General features: G+C 41.8%; 1 protein-coding gene across 3 annotated transcripts in view; it reads right to left on the reverse strand.

Moving 5' to 3' along the window:
- tp53bp2a (tumor protein p53 binding protein, 2a) overlaps positions 1 to 27836 on the reverse strand; it is a 44394-nt gene that overhangs the window by 5697 nt on the left and 10861 nt on the right. Inside the window, exons 2-15 of one of the 3 annotated variants that reach the window (XM_079559883.1) lie at positions 23003 to 23150; positions 19488 to 19598; positions 16707 to 16777; positions 15411 to 15512; positions 13699 to 13873; positions 12926 to 13107; positions 11941 to 12105; positions 11619 to 11657; positions 9057 to 9104; positions 7104 to 7287; positions 3901 to 4017; positions 3700 to 3821; positions 2150 to 2543; positions 479 to 1263 (exon numbers count right to left, since the gene is read on the reverse strand). In XM_079559883.1, coding sequence (XP_079416009.1) covers positions 479 to 1263; positions 2150 to 2543; positions 3700 to 3821; positions 3901 to 4017; positions 7104 to 7287; positions 9057 to 9104; positions 11619 to 11657; positions 11941 to 12105; positions 12926 to 13107; positions 13699 to 13873; positions 15411 to 15512; positions 16707 to 16777; positions 19488 to 19598; positions 23003 to 23150 — 2643 coding nt within the window. The remainder of the gene's footprint in view (positions 1 to 478; positions 1264 to 2149; positions 2544 to 3699; positions 3822 to 3900; positions 4018 to 7103; positions 7288 to 9056; positions 9105 to 11618; positions 11658 to 11940; positions 12106 to 12925; positions 13108 to 13698; positions 13874 to 15410; positions 15513 to 16706; positions 16778 to 19487; positions 19599 to 23002; positions 23151 to 27836) is intronic. The other 2 variants (XM_079559884.1, XM_079559885.1) reach the window with 2 other exon arrangements.

Consider the following 27836-nt stretch of genomic DNA (forward strand, 5'->3'; position numbering starts at 1 on the left):
CTCCCATGATGCTTCAGGATCAATTTGATTTCATTTTTTTAGGATTTATGGTAGATTTTCGAAATTAAATGTATGCACAACCATGGAGACGATTCAATCAGCAGTGAAAACCTACGACACATCCTAAAAACAACTTATCAGGGAGCGTCTTAGGAGCCCTCGGGCTGGTAAGTAAAGGCGCTAAGCTAATCACCCAGGCAGCCACTTGGGCCACTGAAAGGTCAAATACGCAAGGTCAAATATATTTTCCACAGTAAAATACTTAAACTTCTTTTGACCCCCTGCGATTGTAAGGAGGAACTGTCTACAAACATACATTTCACAATTATAAACATTTCTAATAAAACCTTTTTCTTGCTGTTGTTTGCTATTCTCTATATTTGGTCCATGGCGAAACAAAAGTAAAGTTTTTCTGTCCATCACTACAAACTGTAACTATGTTACTAAGCTTTGGTCTAAAGAAAGTGACATATGTTACCGGTGGCAGCGTGACTTGTCCCGTGACCTCTGGCGCCTTCATGCTCTCCTCGCTCAGGCTGTCCTGCTCCGCCCCACTCGGGTATGGGGGAGGTGGGTAGGGCGGGAAGTCCTCCAGGAAGCCCTCAGGCGGCGGGGGCGGGGGCATATTGGGCACCTGCACCAAGATCTCCTCCCCGCCGGCGGAGGGAGGCGGCAGGAACACCACGTCCTCCGGCCGGGGCGCGGGGTGGCTCGGCGGGGGCGGCGGTATAATCTCCTCGTTCCCGACTATGATCGAAGGCGTGTGATTGGTTTGTTCAGGTGGCGTGGGTTCGGGAGGCGGGACCTCTTCAGGCTCCGATTGGTCCACGTCTGCACCACTCACGGGAACGGGAGCGCTTTCCGGTGTTTTCTCCGGGTCGAGCGCGAAAGCGGGCGTGGCCGGAGTAACGGTCGTCTCCATAGCTGCCAGCGTGGTTTTCTGATACAGGAGTTTTTGGATGTTGGGTCCCGCGGGCCCCTCCGGTTCGGTAATGGAGCTGCGCTTCTTCAACGGTCTGGGCGCGTTGTAGAGTTTTTTCCTCAGCGCTTCCAGGTCGCCGTCGCTCTGATGGCGGTAGGGGTTGGTGATGAAGGGGAGGAGCTTGGTGGGGCTGAGGGGGCGGGGGGTGCGCTCGGTCTCGGATTGCGGCGCGCCTTGACTGGGGGCGTTGTGGTCCACTTCGTTCTCCGTGGGCGAGCGGCGGTCCAGGTAGGGGTTCTCAAGCTGCTGCTGGAAGCCGGAGAGGACTGGTTTGCCGTAGACTAGAGTGAGAAGACAAAAACAGTAGATATAAATTAGACGTCGACCGATATGGGTTTTTCTGAGGCCGATGCCGATTTTGATGGATTTTCATTGGCTGATGCTGATATGCGGATATTTTTGACCAATATTATTGGCCAATTTTTCCAAATGTCTGGTCTATAATCCTATAAAAACATAAATAGTCACTTCAGCAGAGGCCAATTTTATTTTATTACTTTAGCTGAGTCAATTATAATTTCTGTCCCAGCTTTGAATAGTTGCCGTTAGCATTAGCATGCTGTTGCTAGCCAATTAAAAATACAATTGCGGAGGTTAAAAATAACTCAGCGACTGAATTCTCCAGGTTCTGTGCTTCTTCAGAATGACACGCAGCATGTCCATATTCACTGAAGTTTAGTGAAACGAACTAACTGGGAAGTTGTGGGAGGACTCGTTTTAAAGCCCTGACTTCGCTCTTTCCGGTGCGATAAAGTCTATCACTTCTGGAGATATCGGCCAATACTGTAAAATCTCCAAATATTGTCCGGCCGATATATGTCATGAAATGTCATCGAACAAGCAAAGTATTCTTGGTCTGATCAGGAAAAAGGTCTAAAATATATGTCATTTAAACCCATGCTTTGTATTTAGTTTTTGTAGTGCATCTGTAACAAAGAGAAAAGGCCCCTGCACTCTAATAAATGTATATCAGACAGATATATAAACTGTGTTCAAAATGTATGTCTTTACTCTTATGGGCGCACACCATCAGGATGTGGAGGTAACAGATGGCTTACAAATTCAAGGCAATCTGCTGCTCTAATCATCGGTTTACAAACGCCTTTAATTCACAGCCCGACCACTGACATGTTTGATACATTTCAAACACATGGCATCGTCACATACCACTGGCGAACCCATTGCGGTTCTGCGCCCGGCTCAGCGCCCCCTGGATCCCCAACTGCTGCGTGTACATGGAGTAGATGGAGCTGGCGTCTAGCGTCTGCGGTTTGCCCAGCCTGCTGTCCTTGGGCAGCTCCGGGGTGAAGGGCCGGACAGTGGCGGCCGGAGGGGTGTCCTGTTTGGAGGGCAGGGGTAGGGTCTGGCTCTGGGAGGGGGGCAGAGGGGAGCGGCCCGGGCCAGAGTGCGGGCCGGACTGCTGCTGATGCTGCTGGCTGTGGGGCTTGGCCTTGGGGAAGGTGCCAGTGTGCAGACCCGCTTTGCCATACGGGATGACAGCGGGGCCCTTAGGTTTGGTGGGGACTGGAGGAGGCACCTTGACCGGAGGCTTGGCTGCAGACTGGGGAGAGGGGGAAACACAGGAATAACCAAGTGAAGTCGATTGGTGATGAATAGGATATAAAAGGTTAAAAACAGCATTTTATTTTGCTCAGATTGTGGAGCATGTCTTTGTATTTGTGGAGTTAACTGTAGCGCGAAAAGCTTCCTAGCAAAGCTTCCTTTATGTCAGTGGTTCTTAACTCGTGGGTCGGGACCCAAATTTGGGTTACGGAACCAATTTTATTTCCTGAAAAAGCATGGAAAAATCTCCTTAGTCTGTTGAAATTACTGTTATCGAGTTATTTGGATCATACTTCCATCTTTACAAGCTTATCTACTGTTTCCTCAATAATAACATCTAAGACAAATTACACTGTTTTAAATTTTATGTTACAAATTAAATTCTTATTTGGGTCACACCTGGTCATCCTAGATTGTGGGTCCTGAAGTCAAACCAGTTGAGAACCACTGCTTTAGCTGTCTTATTTTGAGGTTTCAAGGAAAAGGAAAAAACCCTCTGAAACAGTGGAGCGTTTTTGAGGGGGGGGTCATGCTGAGTTCCTACAGTAACGACTGACGCTTCTATGTTTTTCACTATAGTGTTTTAGCATTGAAGCGAACGGCTAACGTTAATTTGACTCTACAATAGTACCTCTGACATCTGAACTCATTTTTATAAAGCACAATCGGCTTGACGCTTGAAGTTTTCTTCTTTTTTAATCTTTTAATGTATATGATGTATATATGTATATTAATGTGTACAGGAAGTAGTCTTTACCCTACACTGACCGACAGGAAGTTAGCCTAAAACCATGTACAGAGACTGAAATCATGTGTGTACAAAATCTTGTGTACAAAATCTATACATTTATACCTGTCTTGCTTTAATTCATGTTCATTTATAAATATTTTTTGCCTTTTGTCTATTATAAGTATGTCATTTTGGTAAGCTATATATTTTCTCTAGTTGATCACTCACTGTCTATGTCTAATTCACTGGGTTCAAATGCAGAATGCAACTTAGCTAGTGGCAAGGTGTATCTCATGTAAACTCTTGTTCAAATTAGGAGACACAAGACTAGAACTGTACTTGGTCATTCTTGTGCACTGAGAAATAAAAAATAAATCCTTTATTATGAAGCTAAAAACAATTCATACTCCGTATTTTCTCTCACCTGTGCGTCCCTGACCAGGTCGTCGCTGCTCTGGTTTTTGCGCAGGGAGTTGGCCTGGAAGTCGGTCGGCTCAAACATAGAAGCGGGACGCGCCTTCTTGTCCCTCTTCATTTCTCCGTCATCTAACGAGAAGCGCGTGTAAGCGTCAGTCGGTTTCCTTTCACAGGATTAACTTAAACATAAATCCATTTTGTCTGTTACCTTGTTCTGTGGAGTTGCTGTGGGAGGGCATCCGGGGCAGGGTGGAGGAGGAGCCGTGGCTGTTGATGCCGTTGGAATCGGGGCCAGAAGGGCTCCAGTCGGCCATCTTTGACGATCCTGTGAGGCCAAAAACATTTGTTAGGACTGCGGGACACAAGCTCTCAGGGACAGTTGAAGGCAGAATTGGAAAGTACAAAAGTAAAAGTACAATGTAGGACAATTTCACGATGAAGGCTTTTTAATTTTAGAGCAAGTATCTGCACTTTCTACTCAATTGTATTTGTTTTAAAACACATTTATGTTCACAATAGGCTCTGTGCACGGGATGTTTTTGGCTAACTTCCTGTTGACAAGTGTAGGGCAAAGACGACTTCCTGTCAACAGTTTAACATCAATCAAAAAATAAAATAAGATTTTAAAAAAAACTAAAGGAAATTTTACTTCAGATGGTGCTGGTATTTTATCATTTGTTAGCATCAAATTAATGCTAGCCTTTAGCTTCAAGGCTAAAACTGCTACAGTTATTAACACAGACCACAGACATCTCCTCCATTTTCAATATGTTGTAACTAATTATCCAAGAGCTGCACGTTTTTGCCTTATACCGTTTGAATATTTATCAATTAAAACAGACGCGGCTATCTCTCCATAAGCATATGGAAACAGGAAAACAGGAAACAGTGGTTACACTTGGAAGTTCGCATCATAGAAATCACAGATATGCCTTTAGCTATTTGAGCCTGTTCCCACAAATGCACATATTTGTTAGCCGCCGGCTCCCGGACCCGGAGGCAACGGAGCAATACAAACATATGGGGAGGTATGTTTTGTCCGTTTCATGGCATTTATACAATTTCTTTTTATCATCAACATATTATAAGATAATATTTAGTGACCCACAAAAAGCAGAAACTTAACTGAATTTGAGTTAGCATTTAGCTCAGAGGACACTTTTAGACACCAATTTGTATCTCAAGTAAAATCTCAGGAGGTCTGTTCATTCATTATTGATTTCTAACAAGGCTTTGACCTAAATCCAGTCGATGGTTTGACAGCTGGAAACATCTGGTTTGTTCATTATTTGCGATGTTTGGTGGCTAATGCGAACGGCTAAAGGAAAAATACATTGAGCAGGCTAGCGGACTCCTGGACTAGCTTACTTGATAACTACCTGCCTACGTTAGGACTGAACGCCGCTTCTCCATATTTATTTCTATGGTTAGCATCATGCTGCTATGTAACATTCTGTGCACTGAGGCCTGTAAAAGCAGTAAAGATCAGAAACATCACTATAACAGAATCAGAAAATACCAGCGCACACATTTTAAGTAGAGAAATTGAGTACTTTGTCCAGCACTGGTTGAAAGGAAGTAAACATGGCAAAGTTACATCGTGAGGACTTCAATGCTAGTTTTTGATGAATTATACAGCATAGTTGTGATGTACCAATGCTTTTCTTTTTAATAAATATTAAAGCACCTGAAACGGCGTGGTTGCTTGTACAAAAGTAAAATTCCACATTATTCTCAACAACAATGTGCAAAAGGAGATACATCTACACATTCGGCACTGACCTCATCACTAAGACGACTCAAACAACAGAGTTTGCTTGATTTCTTGTTTTGATTTTTCTCAGCTGAAGTCACACAAAACTACAGACAGATGCAGATAACAGGCACCGCACACAAACGCTCCAGACTGTACCTTTCCGCTTGGCCCGCAGTTCTTTGATAGGCTTTAGCAAAATCATGGCTTCTGATGGAGATGCGTTTGAGAGAAACAGACCACAACAGTTTTCAATCCAAGCTTCTGACGCACACAGAAACAAAGTAACTAGCTTCAAGTATGGCCAATGAAGAAAAAAAGCACGTCCCGAGTGTCTCTCTCCTCTCTTTTCCATACAGCAAACTACCCAGCATGCAGAAATTACATAACATCACAGCAAACAGAGGGAAACGTGCTTCTTTTACATTATATATGGACAAATGATACAACTAATTTTAGTGTTTGCTTATTCATTTTTAATAACCTGCGCACTTACCCCCGGTGCAAAAGGGAATGACTAATTGTGCCCATAAGAACGCATAAAAGAGTACATAAACTTGTGAATTAAATATGAGCTTCTCTTCTTTTTTTTTTCTACAGCAAAAGGTGGGGAAAGTACACAAAAATGTTATTCTACTAAAAGTTTCTTTAAGTAAGGAATGCTAGATCCAGAGAGCACGGCAAAAGAGCTTCACACGGCTACCTTCTGAGCTCAGGGTCACATCACAAGCAGCAGTCCCACACTCTGATGCAGCAAAATGAAGACACAAGACATACGAGTTTGGAAAATGTAAAAAGATACATATATATATATATATAAACTGGTTAATTTGAGTAGTTTAAACCAGAACTTATCTGTTGGGGTTACAGGGTTTTATGACTTGCTTGAAAATATTTCCAACGAGAGATTGACCGATATGGGTACCGAATGTTTTTTTTTTTTCTAGTAGTGGAATAGAATATGTGTTTTGTCCTTGGTCCTTGAGATCCTTGTAAAACCAGATGGGAAAAATACCTTGATTTATAATTATAAAGCCTTTTCATTGATCATGAACTTGAAGATAGTTGTTGTTTATATTACCGTGATAAAATGTGATTATAAACTCATCTCTGTGAAGAATGTTGGAAAAGAGTAAGGAATGCGTTAATTAATAATTTTAGCGCTTGAGGCTAACATGGCAAGAGCTAGAATTATATTACAGCACTAATAACATTAGAACTGATATCAATCTGAGATTGCTTCAGCAATGGAGCAGCATATTTACATTGTACAAATGTTATGCGATTTGTCACAAATACGCATACCTTGTGTTCGAAGGGCTGCGAGAATTCATCTTGCAGGCAAGGTTAGCTCGAAGCGCCTTCTCCCATTGTTTGTAAACATACAAATCAGGTATAGGGCCTTTACTTCTTTCATATAACTGAGTGGGCAGCACTCTAAGGATGATACTGACTGTCTGAAATGTGCCAACATCGGGCAGTCTATTTATATTCCCAAATGATATGAAAGAAAAAAATAAAAATCAGTCATAAAGGTTATATAGAGATGAATAAAATGGAATTCAAGCCCTTTTCACTAATATTCTCAAATATTCTCTTAAGTACAGTGTCAAACTGTACTAATAACCATGTGTTCTTTTCCCTCTGCAGTGTCTTACCGGTGCCAGCCTTGCCCTGGTGGTCGTGTGTGGGCAGCGTGGCTGTGCCGTCGGGGTAGGCGGGTTTGACCAGCAGCTCGTTCCTCACTGGGCCCCGGGGCATGGTGGACGACTGGATGTACGGACCCACCGCGGCCACGCGAGAGGGGCCCGACTGCTGCCCACTTTGGCTTTCGGAAGGCAGCTGAGCACAGGAGAGAGAGGGAGGAGGATGGTTAGGGGCATGGTTAAAAAGGAGGCTGATTGGATGATGAGAAAACAGGGGATCCCCAGGTACAGCAGGTGATACTTGGGAATCGAGAAAGAAAAAAAAAGACCAACAAATTTGAGCGGTCACTGTTTTGTGTGTATTTTAAGTAATAGAATAGTATTTAGTCAAAATCTGATTTTTTATTTATTTATTTGACCTTTATTTAACCAGGAAAGTCCCAATGAGATTAAGACTCTCTTTTTCAGGGGAGTGCTGGCCCCAGAGAGGAACCTGTTGTACATGTTTTAGTGAACAAAAGACTGAAGGACTGCTGCCAGTTAAAAGAAGAGTTATTATTATTGGCATAGTTAGTTATTGGCATTGTTATTATTTTCACAATGCCAATTGAATGAGCTGTAACATAGACTTTATGTGCACAATAGGCTCCGTGCACTGAATGATTTTGGCTAACTTCCTGTTGGCCAGTGTAGGGTAATGACCACTTCCTGTCAACATTTTAACATAAATTGAAATCTGATTTTTTTTTTTTAAGAAAAGGTTAATAAACGTCAAGTTTCATAGAAATTATTTCAGTTAGTGGTGCTATTTTAATATTTGTTAGTGTCAAATTGATGTTAGCTTCAATGCAAAAACAGCTTTAGGTTCAAGATATAGTGTGGTATCAATCGTGTATTTGATAGGCTAATATCAGCGACCTCTGCAATAGAGCTCAACAGTCCCAACCTCCGGTCACATGCCCGATGCCGGCTAGTTAGCATTGCGCTAACTGGACATAAAACACACAAGAGAAAATTGAAGATTTGTCTTAAACGTTAAAAACTGAAAAGTTATGAAAATATTTTGCCGTATTATTTTCTTTCTTGTAAAATATCTGCCCAATTGTTGGTACTTAGCAGATTTGGCACATAGCTGATTTGCTAGTGTCGTGCTTTTAAACTTTTTGGAATATTTTTAGAAAAATCAATGCTAAAAATTAATGTTTTTTTTTAATGTCCAGACATGACTGGAGGGGGTGGACTGTTGCGCTCTATGGCAACATGTTTTCTTTCTTTTTTTATAAACAGAAGTCTCCTCCAGTGACATATTTAGCTACATCCTGTGTAAAGTTGTTCATATGTTGTAGGAAGAAGTTGAATAATATCTTACAATATATTAAAAACGTTACAAAGGACCCTTTTGGAAGAGAACCTCATGTGTTAAAGCTGATGCTGCAGTCAACACATCTCTATGTAGGTGAACTGGTGACGTCCTGATCCCACCAAAGTGGTTTTTCACCCTTATAATGAACGCATGGGATTAATTCTATTTATTGGGTGAATATGTAATTCAGCATGGCTTTAACGTGTTTGTTTACAGCTTTTTCATATTGTTGTGGTCAATTTTACACACAAAAATCTAAGAACATTTCATAATGGATCTTTGTGACCAATTGTGACCCAAAAGGACAGCAATATACTGAAACTGAAAACCAAAGAAGATCAATGTAGCCATTTGAAGCCTCAATACTTTGGGTAAGATTTTGTTGTTTTACTTGTATAAAAATAAATAACTAAGTAAAAGTTTTCATGCAAATCTTTTTTCCGCCGACACAGCCGAACACACTCCAGCTAAACAGATGGTGCTGTCAACAATGGAATAAATCAAGCAATGAGCCAAACTTTGCACAGTTGAAATGTTGAAAAGAATGAGAGAAAAGGAGCCCGTACTGAAGAGCTGAAACTGTCCAGTACTGGCTTAGTTACCTGCGGATGTGTGTCTTTTGCTGCCCTCTCTCTACCAGGATAGCCATTCTTAAAGAAAAAGAAGCACAGTATGCAAAAGCAGTTCAAAAACCACCAAATATTCTCTCTTCTTTCCCCATCTGAACACCTTCTCGCCCATGTGTCTTTGCGATTTGTTTACCCTGAACTTTCCCTCGTGTGTTCTGCGCCCTCTCCTCTTCAGTACGTGTCCGCCGTGTGGTTAGCGGAGGGAACACGGCTTGAATGGCGTGTGTCTTTGTGCCGGTGTGAAAAGGCCGGGCTCTTTAGTATTCAGAGCAGGTTACGGGTAGAACGCCTCCTTTATGTGAACTCTTCGGCACGCGTGCAATCGCAAGCACCTTCCTGCATTTGTCATGAGAGAGGCTTTAGCGCTGGGTAAGGGAACAGCTTGTGCGACATGCTAACACCACTTTATTTGTGCACAAACTTGAGTGGGCGCTTCAGATGGTGTTTAGTTGGTGAACGTTGGGCGCTATTATTGTGGGCTATTTTTAAGATAAGCGAGAGAGATGGGACGACCTCTGAGAAATGCTGTGCAAAATGCAAAGAATGCCAACAATCTCCTCACAAGTATGTCACCAATCTGGGCCGGATTTGAAATAAGAGTGTTTGACTTGAGTACTTGAGTATTATTGATTATTAAGAGTATCAAGACATGCTGAAGATAAATATAATAGTTTCTACTCCACTATATTTTAGTAAAGGCTCCCAAGTGAAAAGTGTAGTGTTTTGAAACATTTAAAAGCATTACAATGCAACTCCAGTAAAGTAGGGGGCGCTGTGCAGGTGTATTGTCAATGCAACTGACTCTATACGAGGAAGAAGATTTCCGTCGTGTTTCGGTACAGGCAGGGAATTCAGCTGCGATCTTTGTATTTTTGAAGTGACAAAGTAAGTATTTGTAATGTTACTTGAAACTGATTTGTACTTTTGTGGAAGACAATGGTAAATATTTCCATTTTCAAATTTAAAGTTCAAATTTGACTGAGCAGAATCATATTTGACCAGTAGTGTAATTCATAAAACTAAGTACTTTAACCACCACTGGGGTAAGTTTTTATGTTATTTGCAGGATTGTTGGTATTACTCCATCAAAGTAATCTAACTACCGATTACTTTTTCTAAAAGTAATCTAGTTACTTCTTTGATTACTTAATTTCAAAAGTAATTTGATTACTAACGCCAGGTAAATTAAGTCAGACCTACTTAGTTTTTCCCAATTGAGAACAACTTGTTTCACACAGAACAGACAATATTCTTTGCTTTGGACAAAATAATGTCTGTATTTCCAGACAGTTCCAGACACTTTGTTTTGCAAATGTAACACTGCTACATTACTTCAAATGTAACTGAATAATCCACTATTGGCAACACTGGTTATATGAAAAAAAAAAAAAAAAAGCCCCCCAAAAAGTGTAAAAAAAAAAAAAAAGAAAGTACAATGTACAATAGGCCAGGTGGAGTGAGTGTGTTTGAGAGTGCGAGTGGAGGACGATGGTGGAAATTAGCCCATGGCTACAATCCGGCGTGGCGTGCTTACATGCATGAGGCTCATGTGTGATCATTAACATGCACTGTCGTGACCAAATAAACAAATTACACAACTTTTAAAGAAAGTCCCACCACATAAAAGGTTGTGTTTCATTTGGAGTAAAGAGAATAATCATAATGTTATGAGATTGTGAATTGCAGTCAGCTGCATTTGTTTTTTAGCATTGATTGGTTGGTTTGTTGCAAACTCATCTACATTGACAATATTGTTTGGATTTAGAGGTGGTCACACTCATCACTGTGGACCATAAAAAATACTCTATCAAGAACATGTTAGGCTCCATTTAAAAAGGAAACAAATAACAGTACATAAGTCGACAAGTCCCTTGATACTTGAAACCTGGATACTTTGATAAAACTATTATTTGTGCTGTTGTGAGGTTTTTATGCAAATTATTTGATGATTATCAGAAGTCAAAAGAAAGAAAGATGTTAATACTGAAGTCAATGAAAACGTTGAAATTATTTTCCTTAGTGTGTGACTTGCTTGATTTAGCCTTAGCTTTTATCCACTGTCCATTCAGTCCAATTAAATTCCACTAAATAATGAAACCATTTTGAAATCTGAGCAGCAGCGGACATGAAAAATCCTCCTTCTCAGTCTTTTAGCCCCACTCAAACAACACCTTTACAGAAGAGAGGGAGGTAAAACGGGGTGAAATCCACACGTGATGAATTGCCTTCATTAATTATTGCCACTAAGACAAAAGGCTGCTTTAGCTACAGCCTCGGCCCTGTTGAAGAAAGTGGGTTATCCATCTTTCCTCTTTCCCCGAATAGATAGAATCTCCCCTGAAGTCCCCACTCCTCTCTCAACTCTTTTTTGTGGAATGGAGCTAAAAGACAAGTTTGTGAAGAGGGAAAGCCAAGATGGAGTCAGTCCCCATCAGATATGTGAATTAGAATGGAGAAAAAAAAGTAGTGGTAGTAAGTGGAGTATCCTTCACAAAATACAAAGGCCCCACAGGATAATAAGTTGTGAAGCCTTACGTTGATGTGCGGGTGGTCTGAGTTGAGGCGCTTCTGAGGCTTAGGGAAATCAGATAAACATAAAAGTGGGTTTACACAATGGCCACCAGAGGGAGCTCTTTTATGCCATTTCTACTAAACGGCACCAGAGCTGCTGGAGGGAAAGAGTAGGATTGCTTATTTCCCACCAGTGTTTTCTGGGTTATTCAAAAATGACAATGATACGTTCAGTTTGAGCAAATAACTTTAAATGTTTTGTGACCTTGAAAGTGTCTTCGAAAGCAGAACCTTCACTTTGTGGACATCTAAAGAGCGGACGTGGCGGGGTGTTGTTGACGCTTACCGGAAGGTTCTCCTTCTGCTGGAGCGCGGCCTTCTTCTTGTAGAGCCGCTCCCGGAGCTCGGTGATCCGCTTGTCCATGGAGGCCACCTCCAGGTTGCGCTTGTTCAGGCTGTCTCTCTGATGCTGCAGCTTCGAGTTCTGCTCCTGGTTCAGCTTGTTTCTCAGCTGCCGGCAAAAAGAGAGGAATCATAAGACACTGATCAATCTCGGCTTTTGGAGTGTCTGGTCAAAGCAGACTGACCAGTGCAACTTAAACCTGTTTCACACCAATTTCAAGTTTATTTTAGATGTCGTCTTAATTGTCGAATGCTTTCTTTCTTATGTCATGTATCTAATGTGGAAGAGTTTAAGAAGTGTTATGCAAGCTGGAAATCGATCACAAGCAGGCACCACCGCTTTAATACTGTCTTACTCTTTGTTGGTTTTATATTTATCTAAAACAGCTAAAACAAAATATCCAGTAGTTTCACTTCCTAATTTACAAGCAAACTAACTCGAAGCCCCTCCCACCTGCTCCCCATCGCTGTGCAGCTGTTTCAATAAAGAGAGACGGGGGGAAAAAAGACAATGCTGCTCGTGCGGCTGTAGTGAAGCTATGGCAAGTGGTTTTACTCCACGATTAAAGAATTAAGCGTAGCAAGAGATGGATAGGTAGGACCTCAGGAGGAGATTTTTGGGAGCAGCCGCTTGGCGATAAGAACAGCCAGTGGAGTAGAATAAAAATGTCTCAAAGGTGCGCAAGAGCCTCAAAATACAACTCCTTTATGTTTTCGATGAGAGAACATTGTTACATGTTAAAAGCCCGAAAAAAGTAGATTTTACACAGTACCCCCCCTTCCTCACACAGGATTTTAAAAAAGTCATTAGGAATTTGACATTTTATTTCTGAAACTATGATAATCCCCATCTCCCTACATCTTATTTCTTTAAAAAATGTAAGGTCCGACAACTCTACTCCGCTTTGAGAAAAAGTCCTCCTGGTCACCTGAAGCTCCTTATAGAGGCGGTCCAGCTCGGCCACAGAGGTCTGGTTGTCATGGAAGCCCTCCATCTTGCCGCTCTTGAGCAGCTCCAGCTGCCGGCTCAGCTCCTCCACCTTTGTAGCGGCCAGAACAAGCTCCCTTTGTTTCTGCTGGAACAAACTGTTCATCTGCTCGATCTCCTCCACTGCAACACAGTAATGACAGCATGAGCAGCGTCCGCAGACAGGAAGGACTTTGTTCTAATGTTTGACAAAACTATGTATAAACTATATATTTGGATTGTGAAACGTTTGCTGTAAAGATGCAGCAAATCTAGCTACTGAATTTGTTAAATCATACGTGGCTGTTATCCCTGTACTGTAGCAGTCAGGAAGAGCTGCGGGCTTGGAAGTTTCACCAGTAACAGAAACTAGAAATGCAAAGTTCTGAAAAATTTGAATTTTCCAAGCGAGAGACACATTATTTCAAAACTAAACCAAAGGCTGAGGCTGAAAACTTGAGAGGGGCACTTCTGTCAAGTGTGTGGCCTCTTGGTTTACAGAATTGTTTTGGCTTTGTGTTTGGAGGATGGTAAGTATTAAGATCTTAAATGATGCTCAACATGGAAAAGACACACAAATCCTGCAGTGAGTAAATGGAGTAAGTCCGGCAGTTAGCCAGGGTCGAATTACCGTGAAAATGCAGTATAAATGATTGCGGTGCTTTCCTTACTTTTCTTATGTTTCTCATCTTTCCCCCTGTGTTTCTGCCCCATGTCAGCTGCAGCAGGCCTTACCTAGCTTGCCGTTGCTGAGGCGTTTCTGCTCCACCTGCCCTTTCAGTGCTCGGACCTTCTTGAGCCGGATCTCCTGGTTGTCGATGTTCTCGCGGAGCCGCTGGAGTTTCTCCTGCTCGGACGCCTGCTGCTGCTGCCTCTGCTCCTGCTGCTTCAGGTACCGCAGACGCTGCTCCTGCAACACGCAGCCGACATGTGAGTCACAATATCAGACACATTTAAATCATTATCTTACACTTTGTGGATTAGAAAATGTTATGATGATCTAAAATGTCAATAAAGAATGCAACAATATCAACAAAATGGTGATACTGCATGATCGGTCGCCTACTCGTTGGGTACCTCACGATTTGATTCACGATTTGATTCTATACGATACGATACAATGATACATGGCTCATGATAACGATAACCTGCCGATACGGCGATAATATATATTGCGCAAAAATAGTCTGTAAAGAAACATATGCGGTTTACAACCTTTTTATTTACATACTAGATTATTCATGACTTACATTTGTTTTCATGTGTATTGCACCCCTTTATCTTCAAAAATATAACTGAATAAATGATCCCTGAATTACACACTGAAAATGGGTCTATTGATCCGTCCGTGGCATCACTTCATTTACATTCAAATGAACAAGAAACTACAGTCCTTTATCTGAATGAATAAATCTACCACAAATCAAATTTAGAATTATAAAAACTAGCATCAAAAGTTATGTATTTGTGTGACCGTGTTTGATCCAATGTTTAAAATTAAAGTGCTGCCCTCTACTGGTCTGACTTAATTCTCGATCATTATTGGCTATAATATACTGTATATCTGGCTGTAGCAGTTGAGAACTGCCACCTCATTAATCTGCACAACTTCATCAAAAGTATCAATATCGGAATAAGCAGTATCGTTTCGTCCCACAAAATATCGCAATACACCGCAAAATCGATATGTGGCCACAACCCTAAGTCTCAAACTATTTCTTTGCATCTACTTGTATCTGTGGAAGATGGGATTTATCTGTGAAGGGAATAATGCACAATGAAATGTAAATATAAATATGATAGAGAAGTTTAAAACGTCGGCTGGTCTAAGTTGTGAATGTTTCGCTCCTCCTCCTCCTACAGAAGCTTCATCTTCGCTATTGTGGTCAGAAAATGTGAAATATCCTATAAGTAAAGCTAACAACTGATCACAGCCGTTTGTTATTGCTCACTTCACGATTCGGCCTGTTCACGTCGATGTAAAACACGTGCTCCTTGACATTTCTTGGCTTGTCTTCACATACCATGGCTTCTGCACTATAATCATTTATCTGACTGTGCACGAGAGTATAGTCACTGACTCAAAAACCTGTTTGAAATGCCAAGTATGTTTTTTGGGTAAGTGTGTCAACTACCTCCTCAATCACGCCTGACTTATGTTCTGTCATTCTCGCAGTCACTAGTAAATCACCAAAGGAGGCTAAGGCAATGAGAACCTCCTGCCTACAGCAATCCCAGGCGTCTCAAGTAATAACGCCGCACCTGCCACAGCTGAAGATCCCCGCGCTTTGCTAACACAAACTCCCATGTCCGCGGCTTTTCATCTTGTGCTATTATTTAGACACTGCTCTCTCGGCTTTCATCTGCATCGCTGTTACCCGGTCGCCTGCTCATTGGCTTCCATTTGTGTGCAATAGCCTGCTGCGCCCTTTCATCTGGCGCTGTACCTTAGAAGCCAGGAGCTGCTGTTGGGCTTCGATTTGCTGCTGCTGCCGTGCCGCCATCTCCTGGAGTTCAGCCAGTGTCATGTCCATCCGAGGCGTGCCGACCTGGGGGGGTGTAATTGGTTAGTACAACACAGAACAAAGGCTTGACAGGCTGGTCAAGCTTGTAAAGTGCAATGCTAGAATAAGCCGTGACATGATTTTGCCAAAAGATGCTTGTGGTTTCTTATGTTCATTTGTTTTCCCTCATTAGAAACAGGTAAACCCAACCATAACGTACTATCATACTGTACACAAGGGCCAAGAGCAAGTCCCATCCTTGCAATATGGAATTCTTTCTCTTCCTGTCACTTAAAGGCGCATTGTGTGAAAAAAACAACCTTTTATTAATAAATATTTGAGCTTTTAGTGACCCAGTGGTCAGTATGGCGTCTTTACTTTCCATCACAGTGGCCTCTATGACGCGCCAGGGTCAATTGCTTTTCGAGTTTCTGACCCTCTCACCAGAAAACCTACAAAACAAGTGATCTTAGAGCGATGTAGAGGCCACCACGATCGAAAGTAAAGACGCCATGGTAACCACGCATACAGCCAATCGGTCACAAAAAGGTAAAATATGCACAAATATCAAGTTTGTTTCTCGCATCAAAAGTTCCATAATGCACCTTTAAGTTTTAGAAAGTCAAGTTTCAACGTGTATTTTATTTTTCTTAAAATTGCAACTTCAGCAGAACTTAAAAAGAAAACAAAACTAAAAAAAACAAACAGTGCAAACCAGTCATATGCACTTTAAAATTACACGCCAAGTGTACGCTGTAATAATATATCATTACACTCCCCTTTCTCCAGAGAGCATTGCAAAAAAGGGTCACGGCTCTAAATGATACCACACCCATTAGACATTTAATATGGGTGATCCACATGTGCAGCAGTATAAGCACACGATGCGGTTGTCTAAGGAGGAATAAAGAAATAGATAGGAATATATTGTACAGTCTTTAGACAAACCACAAAATGGACTAAGATTCAGATTTAAACTCACTTTACCACCACTTCTTCCTCATTAAAGACAAATTAAGACTAAGACATAATGCGATTGAGAACAAGATTTAGTGCAAAAATACAAAATAATATAATACATATATTATCGCAATCATCATCGCAATATTAGGCGATGTCATATCATATAGAATTGACATTACCAATTTCTTTAAAAAGAGGTTTTTGCAGCCATACATTATAATTCCCCCCCCCCCACAACCTTCAATTACTTCCCAATACCCCTGACTTCAGACTCACTCCGTTCTCCATTCTTCTGTCCGGTGGGCCTTTCACACCATTCCTCTTGGGCTCGGAGCTTCTTGAACCTCCTGAATAACAAAAAGAACCAACGCAAACTCTTTCAACACTCGTCCAATTCCCAGCAAACGTTCGACTAGCTCTACTTCCTCCAGTTTTCATGCTTTAGTAACGGCGAGTTGCTTGGCCTCTGGCGCGCGGGCAGATTATGGAGCATTGAGGGAAGAAAAAAAAGCCCACCGGTGAATGATCTAAAGCTCCTGGGAAACAACAGGGATCAGTGTTCTTTGTGACTTGCGGTAATCTGGGGGATTTAGCCCACTACATAACTTACAATGGGGCGGGTCACGGCAAAGTGCATGTACGTGACGCATCTGTGTTCATAAACAAACCGCGCTGCCGGGCGCTTGGAGGCTGGTGGGGCCAGACCATCGCTCATCTTTAAAGCCCCGGACCATAAGTAAAGCCAGTTAAGCTTCCGTAATGGTTTTACACACACAGTGCAAGTATTGTGAAGCTGGCGGTCGGAAAAGTGAGAAAATACTGTAAGTGTTGGGTTGCACAATGCATCGCCATGTGATTTTGATATCGCTCTATGAGGTGAACAATATCTGTACAGCAAGAAGCCGCAGTATATTAGAAAAATCACTGACGTTTTATGTTTAAATTGAACTCATGGTTTCCTAAATGATCTCATGGTTGTTGCAACATTCAAGACAGTTAATGATTTACTATTCTCCCGGAAAAGTTGGGTGTCAAAAAGTGACACAAAGTCACAAAGCGCGACTGCTTGGTGGTCTGGGGCAGTGGTTCCCAACCTGGGGGGCAGGGATTGCAGGGGGGCCCAGAGCTTTGCCTGGTCAGAGGGCCAGGTCATAAATGATATTATTAGAACAAAATAAATGGTTTAAAATCATCAAATATGAAGTAAGGACTACAGGTGCATTAAACTCTCCAATTTCACTTCATTTGTTTGAAATAAATATTCATTAGCAATTATTCTCCTGTTTTGATACATTTGTGGGGCCACAGTTTTGGACTGGGGGCGCGCAGCCCGACTACAGCACGTGCAGGGGGGGCTTCAAGGAAAAAAGGTTGGGACCCACTGGTCTAGGGGTTAGGCCACAGCCCACATGCAGAGCCTAAAAACACCTACAAAAATGTCAATTTGTTTATCACTAGCACAACTTAAAGGGACTATGCAGAGTTTAAAAATGTTAAAATGATGCATTTTCCTCTCCCTACATGTTCCAGCCATGTACTAATGTGTAGAATGAGCCCAGACCTGTTCACCACAACTGCCTCTAAAATCCTGCACTATCACTCAAAAAGGTGTTTGTCTGAAGTGCCGTCATGCATGAGCTTAATATAGAAGGAGCAGTTACACGTGTGAGCTGAGGTGGCAGTAGTAAGTATAAAATGGCAAACTTGCATCTAAAAAGAAAAAAAAAGATCTATAAATAAAAAAATATATTAAAAAAATATATTAAAATGTGCAAAATCTCAATATTCAATTTAGTTGAGCCGGGGGTAACATTTAAGAGAGACTTGTAAATGTATGTATCTATAATATTCAAAATGTATGTATCTATAATTTTTTAATTATCACTCATTCACAATACAAAAAGAGGTATTAACAACCTTTTACCACCTAAGACTGTCTTCTAAAGTTGTGACTGGGTAAAATATTTGGCGAAATTAGAAAATGTGACAATAATATTCTACATTATACAGTATATAAAGCATCAGTTACACAATAACATACATTACATTATATACTTCAGTGCTTTTACTAGGATATATGCAGATGTCAAAGAATAAGACAGTGTGTAGAGAAAAATGGCTTAATAAGCTAAGCAGTGTGGGAAAGCAAGATGCGGCTAACAGGAAGGGAAAACAGACTTGTAATCCCTGAGCCAGACTCGTGCTGTGAGGGGCAGCGCAGCTCAGTTATGTAACTCCAGGCGGACAGGAGACTACACTTTTCTCTAAAACTAAAACAGGCTCTGGGAGACACCGCATTGCGAGTGGACGGGATCTGGGCTACGTCATGTGAAACTCTCATAACAGGCTAGCGCTTTTGGCTAACTTCCTGTTGGCCAGGGCAGGGTGATTTATAAACTTAAATAAACGACGAGTCAAGTGTTACACTGAAACTAGTTCAGATTGTGGCACAATTTTAAGCGCCAAATTGTTAGCGTGAAATTAGCGTTAGCCTTTAGCTTCAAAGCTAAAACATGTACATTTAGAAAAACAGACGTTTCCTGCAGTTAAGTATTTACATCCCGTGCAAAGTTTTTATCATCTTGTTAGTAATAATTTATTGGCCAATACCCAGGATGTTACAGTATTCATTTTTTGAGATGTGACAATAGCAGCCATTGGATTGAGTTAAACAGTTATTTTATTTTCATAGATTTATTGTGTTGGATTATACCCTACATTTGCGCCTGATATTGTAGATAATAAAATTCTTACAATGATCTATCACTACTATTACAACTATTATCAGGAAAACTACAAAAATGAATTAAGCTTGGCGGAATAGCTAGAAAACCAACACATGGGAACAAAAGAACAAACAGTTTTGTTGAAATGAGCTCTCGTGTACGTTAAGTGACTCGAGGCATCTCTGGAGTTTACCGCTCCGGTGTCAAATGTCTCTCTCAGAGGACGGTCCGGGGCCTCCCTACAGCAGCCGTAGAGGTGCAGTGGTAATGGGGTGTTGCATGTGTGGCACTGGTGTGAAGGCACGGGCAGCGGGTGCACGGGCACACTCACCTGAGTCCCTGATGGGCGCTCGGTGTCGCAGGAAGAAGCGCACTTCAGAGCGGTGCTGCCCCCATCTCTGGAGCACGTCCATCATCCGCTCTCCATCGCCCACCGCCCGCTCTGCAACAGCACACAACCAGAGGGAGAATTAAAGTACCCAAAGCATAGAGGTCGGGCAAGTTTGCTTCGTGGCCCCCAAAAAAACGCCACAATCTCCAAATCCCACATCATACTGTATGACCTAACGGGGTTCGGGGGCGTCCCCTAGAACATTTTATTAGAATTAACAGTATTTTAAGCATTTTAAGTATCTGATCTCTGATGTGCGTAATAATATTTATCAAAATTATCTTGTGGGCCAGAGAATCTTTGCTAGAGGGCCGGACTTTGCACCTGAGCTTGACGTTGCCAAATCCTGCAAGAGCAATTCATGTTTCATATCTTAAAGCCACAAAACCTTTCAAATCATTACAATACAAGCCTTTATTTCATTAAGAATCTTTTTAATGGTGAAAAAAAAAAAAAAAAAAGAAAAACAAATAATATTACTACGTCCTTCTTAGAATTTTTCTATTTGTTGACATCACACTAATGAATTCTTGGATACAATAGTGGAATATTGACAGTATTATAGTATTTCACTGAGTCTAGAGGTGCGTCTCCTCCTGCTGTTTTGTGCGGTGCTGCTGTAACCTGCCGCTGACAGGAAAGAGAATTTTGGCCGATCTACTGAAGCAACACCTACCATTGAATATTCCAAAGTGTGGCTTTAAGATAATATACATAATGTGTATGAAACAGGTTAAAGGGATATTTCAGGTTTTTTGACATAGGGCCTCATTTCCTAGTTATCCAGAGTGTTGTAACTAGGTAGCTAGGAAATGAGCCCCTATGTCAAAAATCCTGAAATATCCCTTTAAGTAAAGCCAGCCCAGCTCTATTTTCTAAGCATGGAAATGAGTAAAGTAAAGCAGTTTAAATAAAGCTAAAAAATAAGTAAATATGCTTCCAGCTATTAACCAGACACACTTAATACATTAATAGCAGACACGATCTGGACAAGTCTGGTCAGATTTTTCATTTTCTGGTTGTCAGAAAATGTTACCTAAATAATTACAGCCTTTGTGATTTTAAATTTGACCGTGTTTAATCTCGGAAACTCTCCGTATCCGACACTGCAGTTATCCGAAACCACGAGCACCTGACTCGGAAGGCTCAGCGGAAATGTTTGCTTTGTGGATGAAACCCAAAGATGACACTTCCTTCCTGACCACAGCGGGAGAAGACCGGCTTTTATAACCTGGAGTCGGGATGACTGGGGGTTGAAGCTACCGTGTTGGGCTGTCAATTACTCGACCTGGTTCTGCGCCAAGAGCTCGTCGTCTGTTTATCAGACAATTCTCCCCCGCGCTGTGAGGCATTGCATTATGTTAACAGGCTGACGGGTCACAGTCCAGAGTCACGACGTCAGTGCAATCACAATGATTCGTCAATTCGTGAAACGGTATGGATAATCTTTGTATTTTTCACTTTCTATTCTTTTCCAATTGATACCAAGGCTTTTTCTTCTCTGTAATAACAAAAATATTTTCATTCAGCTAAAACATTCATGCTATTGCGACTTTCCTTTAGAATCCACGTAAACTATTGTACCATTTGTATTTACAGTAATGACATTTTAGCATCACTACTTGGCAATGCGTCATACAAGGGGACGTGACGGAGACAAGGCGGAAGAAAACCTCTCATGGGAATCACTCTTTTCACTATTTTTAGCCATTTTCTGTCTATAGACATTTTTATCACACACAAGTAAAGTCAAGCCAAAATCGGGTCAATACGAAAGGTTTTTTCACGGCAAATTGTTCAGCAGACGCGGAAAAACAGCACTCTTGGCTAACGTTAGCATATGTAGCATGGAGCTAACGAAGCGTCCTCGTTAGCATCGTCCGTTTTTTTAAGTATTTAGGAGCTGTTGAACTACTTAGGAGCGACGGTGGCACAGATAGTAGAGCGGGTTCTCTTGTGATCGGAGGATCAGCGGTTCAAATGCCGCAAGCGCACACTGTCGTTGTGTCCTTGGGCAAGACACTTCACCCACCTTGCCTCCAGCGTCTGCGTACACTGGTGTGTGAATGAGTGACTGGTTCCTTGATGTAAATCGCTGCCTAAAGCAGGTAGAAAGGCGCTATATAAATTGACCATTTACCTTTTACTTTGCTCCTCTCCGTGTCTCTGTATATTTATTTAGTAGACGAATATATTCACAATTCAGCATTTGTTTAAGTAATGGTGGAGAAATAGGAGATAGTTTAGTGTTTACTCTTCTTTGTTTTCACCCTCTGGCTGATGATGAATTAACAACTAAATGTTTACGCTCTGATAATACAATCACATGTTGTGTATACTCTAACACTGTAGTGCCCTCATTTCCAGGGTTTGCAAATTTAAAAACGCAAGACCACGTGGAGACAGGATCATGTTAGGTTTGGAAAGGATGGCTGGATGCCTGGAAATCTGCAGTCTTGGGGTTTGCATTTAGGAATCTTTTAGATTAAATTTTGCAGAATGAGTTTATCCCTCTACAAACATTCTGAAATAATTGTTGTACTTCTGTGGTCAAGCAGTTCACATTCTAGTCTTCTCTCTAATCGTAATCGCAAAACCTGTCGATAAAAAGAAAGACGTTGCTACACAAAAAACGTGCCCTAAATAAACACGACTCAAGACAACCAATTGAGCTTTCAGTGGCCCTGTCAAACATCGTGATTGCAGCCATAAATTCAGTTTGATGCAGGGAGTGCTGCGGTACGACAGCTGGGCACAGGCGGTTGGCAGTAAAAGCTCATGAGCCAATCTCTTCAGGAGGTAGCAGGCTCCTTTTAGGACACTTGAGGAAGCGCTCCAGCACAATAATTGGCACTTTCCCCCGGCTTATGGCACAGTCGTTATGGAAACGGCCGCAAAACCACGCTACTTGAGTCAGATTGTGATTATTCCTGCACTCTTCAGCGCCGGGGAGATGAGAAGACGTAACCCACCTGTGACCCTCAGAGAAATATGCTCCGGTAGCTGCCGGGGATTATGGGCCGGATTCATTTGCATTGCATTTATGCAGATTAGCCCCGAGGAGCGGGTCCACACATGTATCTGTCGTGTACGTTGACAGATACAAATAATGAGGCTGGGTTCAGAGGTGAGGCATCGTGTCGGTTTTGCTGGTATCTCCACTGTTGTGCCTCGACATCTCCGCTCCAAGTGTCAAGCAAGCGGCGCTTTGATCTTTAGAGTACGGCGAAGACTCACAAATGTCAATAAGAGGTGAAGGTGTGATACCGGATATCAGTATGAGATAAGATACGACTTAAGTTATCTCTCAGTGGAGGAATTCACTTGTTGCAACAGCTCTCAAGAATATTTAGGGGGTACAAAGTTAGTAAATGTGCAATCAAAGAAGAACAAAGTAATTGTGCAAACAAGTAATGGTAAAGCATAAAATGTCATTGAGCTCTAGTGATACTGACCAGACCCGCGCCACACTTCGGCCAAGTGGCAGTCAGTCTCCCCCGGCTCCTTGCAGAGGTCCAGCACGTCTCTGCACAGCGTGTCCGGTGTGACGGGGACCTCCGTGAAGTGCTGGTCATTGTTGCTGAGGTACACGGTCAGGAACATCTGTGGAAAGATCGAAAGGGCCGGGTCAAAGGAGGCAACATGACTCTATAATTGTATGTAATGAGCCTCTCGTTTCCCCCGCGCCTCTCCCTGTATTTGTGTTTGCGCTTTAACAGGATCATGTCTGCGCCCTCATTCCTCCCCGTCAACGCAGTAATCAGAATCTGGGCTCGTGCAGACGCTCTGCTAACTGCTGCTGTCACCGCTGAGAGCCCCCCCCGACACCCAACACAGCTCAGCCACGCAGAGGAGAGTGAGGAAGACTGACAGATGGCGCAAACTGGTCTGAACAGGCGAAAACTGGCAGTAAAAGTTTTGAGAGATTTGCTCCATTGCGAGTATAAAACTACACAGAACCATTTGGCAGCTAAAATTAGAAACAGCACTTTTAGAGAGCCATTGTCGTTAATGGCATTGATGATATGCAAATGAAGGCCTGCTGAAATACAATGGTGGAAAGCTACGTTTTTGTCTGACTGTTTCAAAAGTGATACAGAGTCTGAGTATAAGGCCTGCAAACTGCTGACTTTATTCCCAGAAGACAAAACATTTAGCTGTTGGCTCCTTCAAAGTGAAGGTCACTGTCCATTACAGATTCAACACAAAGTCCACACGATACAAACTGAAGATGGATGCAACAGTAATTCATATACTCTCTTGATAAAAGGTGTACAGACATCCAGTGGCACAATTTACTTCACAGTGAGGAAGGCACACTGTAGTCAGTGGTGGAAAGTAGTTTTTGCTGCAGCTTCACTATATTTTAGAGCAGGTATCTGTACTTTCTCCTCCACTACATTTTTAATTGGATTAAAAATAAAAGTATTTTTTAATAATAATGATGCATTATCACACTGACTTTTTTATGACAAAGAAGTAAAGTCATTCAGAAACGGTCTAAAAACCACCAGCAACACATTCAGTTTCTTATGTTTGACCTGGCTTTGGGCTGGTTTAGACCGGTTTATACCTTCAGACCTGTTTAGGTCTGGTTTGATACAACAGCACAATTGTTCATAAAATGCCGTACATTTAAATCTTTCAATTGTTTAAAAATATCTATCTGAAGTACATTGTCTTTGTCGATACTTTTGTACTTTTACTTAAGCATATTTTTAATGTAATACTTTTACTTTTGTCAATTTGTTGCTCCTGTATCTATACTTGAGTACATACTTCTTCCACCACTGTACTGCATCAAGAAGTATGTCCCTATATTAAAGTATGGCAAAGTATATCGTATATTAATTTCATGGCATTTATAGAATTGCTGTGACATTATTAACATATTTTAGGATGATGTTCAGAGGGCACTGAATATGTATCTGACCCGCAAAAAGCAGAAACTCAACGGAGTATGATTTAGCATTCTTATCTAAAGACAATCTCAATAGATCTTTACATTTATTAGTGATTTCTAACAAAGCTTTGACCTCACCAAAATGGTGGATGGATTGACAACAGCTGAAAACATCTTTCATCATTTGCGATGAAAGCTAAATGCTAACAGCTAGGAGAAAAACATTGAACAGACTAAAGTTTCCTGGGCTAGCCTGCTTGCTAACCGCCCGTATACGTTAGGGTCAAACGCTGCTTCTCCTTTTTATTTCTATGAAATAAACTACCAGCTAAACTACTAGCTTTGGAATAAATATTAAACATTAATTTACGTTTAGTTAGGTTTATATGGCGTATTTTTTGCTCCATTAAGTTTAGTTAGTTTAGTTAAAGGCACAGGTAGAAGTGGTTACTAAAAAAAAACTAAGAAACGTTTATGCTACTGCTTGAAAATACAAAATGATATACATTTCATTAGTCAGAGGAATCAGGATAGCTTGACAAGTTGACTTAACAAGTCATTTTCGCATGAAAACTTATGGCGCCTCAGACCCCTTCTACGCAGCTTGTTCCTTAAAAAGTTTTCTTTTTCTAAAACCTTTCTGTGAGAGGATATGACTAAGATGTTCAATTACAATAAATAAACCCAACAATGGGTATTTTATTGGGTTTTTGACACTTGTTCCCCACTTCTTCTAGTCACCATATAATTAACTACCATCAATAATGCTAACCGGAAGCTAACAATAGCGCATTGTAAAATCCAATGGTCTCTTTAGTTGCAGGTTGGACAGTCAGCCTGTGTTCTCGGCTCGGTGCTGCGAGTGTCTGTGGCTGAAAAAGGGGGGCCATGCTGGGAATCATCGGGTCAGCGGGGTCACCAAAACAAAGGACCGTAAAGGGGGGGGGCTGCATGGTGAGCAGCTGCCTCTATGGAGCACAGGCAAGGCTTTTAGGTTACAACTGAAGCGATCGTGGGGAAAAGTGTAGTCTTCTTTCGATCCCCCCTTTCTTGTTTCAAAGCTTCCGGAAAAGAGTGGGCAGGTGGAGCGCGCAGTGTGCTCGGAGAAGGCAAATGTGCCGCGAGTGAGTCAGAGGGGTGTGAGTCAACCCCCCGTAGTGTCTTTGGGATGCAAACTAAAGACGGCCATCAGTGAGTCAGCCCTGTTAGCAATCTCCGGTACCAACAGTAAACAGCACAGATCCGTCTTTTATCAATGGAGAGATGAGATGTTCAGAGGAGACCACACATGAGAAGGAGTACCACTTAACAGGATATTTAAAGGATTGGATTTCACTCTTTTTGGACAGGAAAGTCTAGGCATCTCTGCTCAGATTGCCGCTTCCAACCCAGCTGATAAAGTGGAAGAAGATTAATAGATTTTTCCCCCAATAAAATTAGATTGAGTTATTCAACAACAAAAGTATAACGTGGCGATGAATCGCTGTGTTTGCAATTTGGAATTCAACTACAAAAGATTCTCTGCACGAATTCAGAGATTTTGTTTCATTTGCGATCCATTTGTTTTGCAGCCCTAATCAACAATCCTATTCATTGGGGAAAGAGCATTTGAATAAGCGATTCAACTAATCTGAAAGCGGAGAACAGATTCAGATTCAGTTCTGTAATAATTGCCTTACACCATGCAGCGTTGTTGTTTTCACAGATTCCTCATGTGCGCTTGAGTTTTATTTCTCTTCCCTCCATTACACAGTCACCCACTTCAAAGCTGTAATATTATCATTCGCTCCATCACAACCCCCCCCCTTCTTTTCTCAAAACCTGGAACCATCCCTTTAACCCATTTCCTCTCTAATTACTCTGGCTAGCTGCTATAATTAGTCTGTAGTTGCGAACTCATGACCACCCCATGAGCTCACAAAGACGGGGGGCCAGCCTGGTAAAAATAACTCTTCATTTTCTCATGCACTTCAAGCTGCCATCTTCAACGTGCCGCTAATGTAGGACGTCCAAATGACCCTGTTAGTGCTTTGGAGAGCGAGAACGAAGAGGGGACAACAAAAACACGGCGTAGGAATGGGGGGGCGCGTTGGGGTCTTCTCGGGAGGGCGCGACTACAGTTTGAAAGCCAATTTTCTTTAGGCACTAAAGTTAATGATGCAACCAGCCAGCGGCTCCTGGACACCGGATTGTGGATGAGTTCGCACTTTGAGGCTGACCTTCAACCACCTACTGCATCGGACGGCGCGCAGATGTGTGCACAGTCAATTCAATCCAGCCATGTTTCGATCACATACAAGAGGAGTCGTCAGAATGCAAAAAACGGGACAGTATTGAATTAGCAAGTTAGATGTCATGATGATGGAGACGAAATGGGTCGAACAACAACAGCAATAACCAAATCTCAAGAGGCTGAGGTTATATTTCATTTCTGTAATAGATTAAAGGTCTGAGTTTCCATAAAGCTGATTCTAAAGTGTTTAGATAGACGCTTTGTGATTCCATCCTGTACTTGTTTTAGTCACATGGCTGTCCCCCGGAGGTACTTTGAAAGTTGGGGAAAGGTGGAGGCCGAACCTCTCCAGAAGAGGGCGCTGTCCACATAAAACCAAATATTTTCGAAAGTAGATTGGGGTCATACATTATACCTGACAGCTTTCTCCAGAAGCATTAAACGGTAATAGTAAGGGCGGCGAGTAAATCACACTTCAAATGGAAATTGAATGGAAATTAGCAAATTGGAAAGAGTGCCGTTTAAAATTTTTAGAGGGGGAATTATTTTTGCAGGTATTTGGTAGTGATCTAAATACATCTTTCTCACTATCTTTTCACTTTGTTTGGTTTGAAAACGCTATATTGATAGCAAACAACTCGATCGAAAAGTACTTTTACATCTACATTCAAGCTATCTCCCCCCTCCCAACCCCCCCTCTTCTTGCTCCCCTTTGCTGTGAAGCGGTTTCAATAAAGAGGGGAAAAAAAACTGTTCGCTAGGCCTGTGCAGCTGTAGTAGTAATGCAATGGCGAGTGTTTTTTAGCATTTCCTGGAAACGTAGGACGTCAGGAGGAGCTTTTTGGGAGCTGCTGCCGTGGTGCGGAGAATAGCCACTCGTGAAGATCCAAAGATTGCTCAAAGATGTGCTCGCGGCTCAAAACACAACTCCAGGTATGTTTTTGATGAGAGACCAACACTGTAACGTTGTAAAAAGTTCTAAAAAGTCTATTTTGCATGCTGATGTGAAGCCTGCTCATAAACTCATCTCTGTGAAGAATTGGGAAGTTAGAAATTAGTTTGGACTAACAACTAACAATTGAAAATGTATGTGCTTCCTTTTTTTTTTTTTGTAAATCGGGCATTGGTCCTTTAACGCTCCGGGAAATGTGCG

This window comes from Gobius niger (assembly GCF_951799975.1).
Source record: "Gobius niger genome assembly, chromosome: 7".
Lineage (NCBI taxonomy): Eukaryota > Metazoa > Chordata > Actinopteri > Gobiiformes > Gobiidae > Gobius > Gobius niger.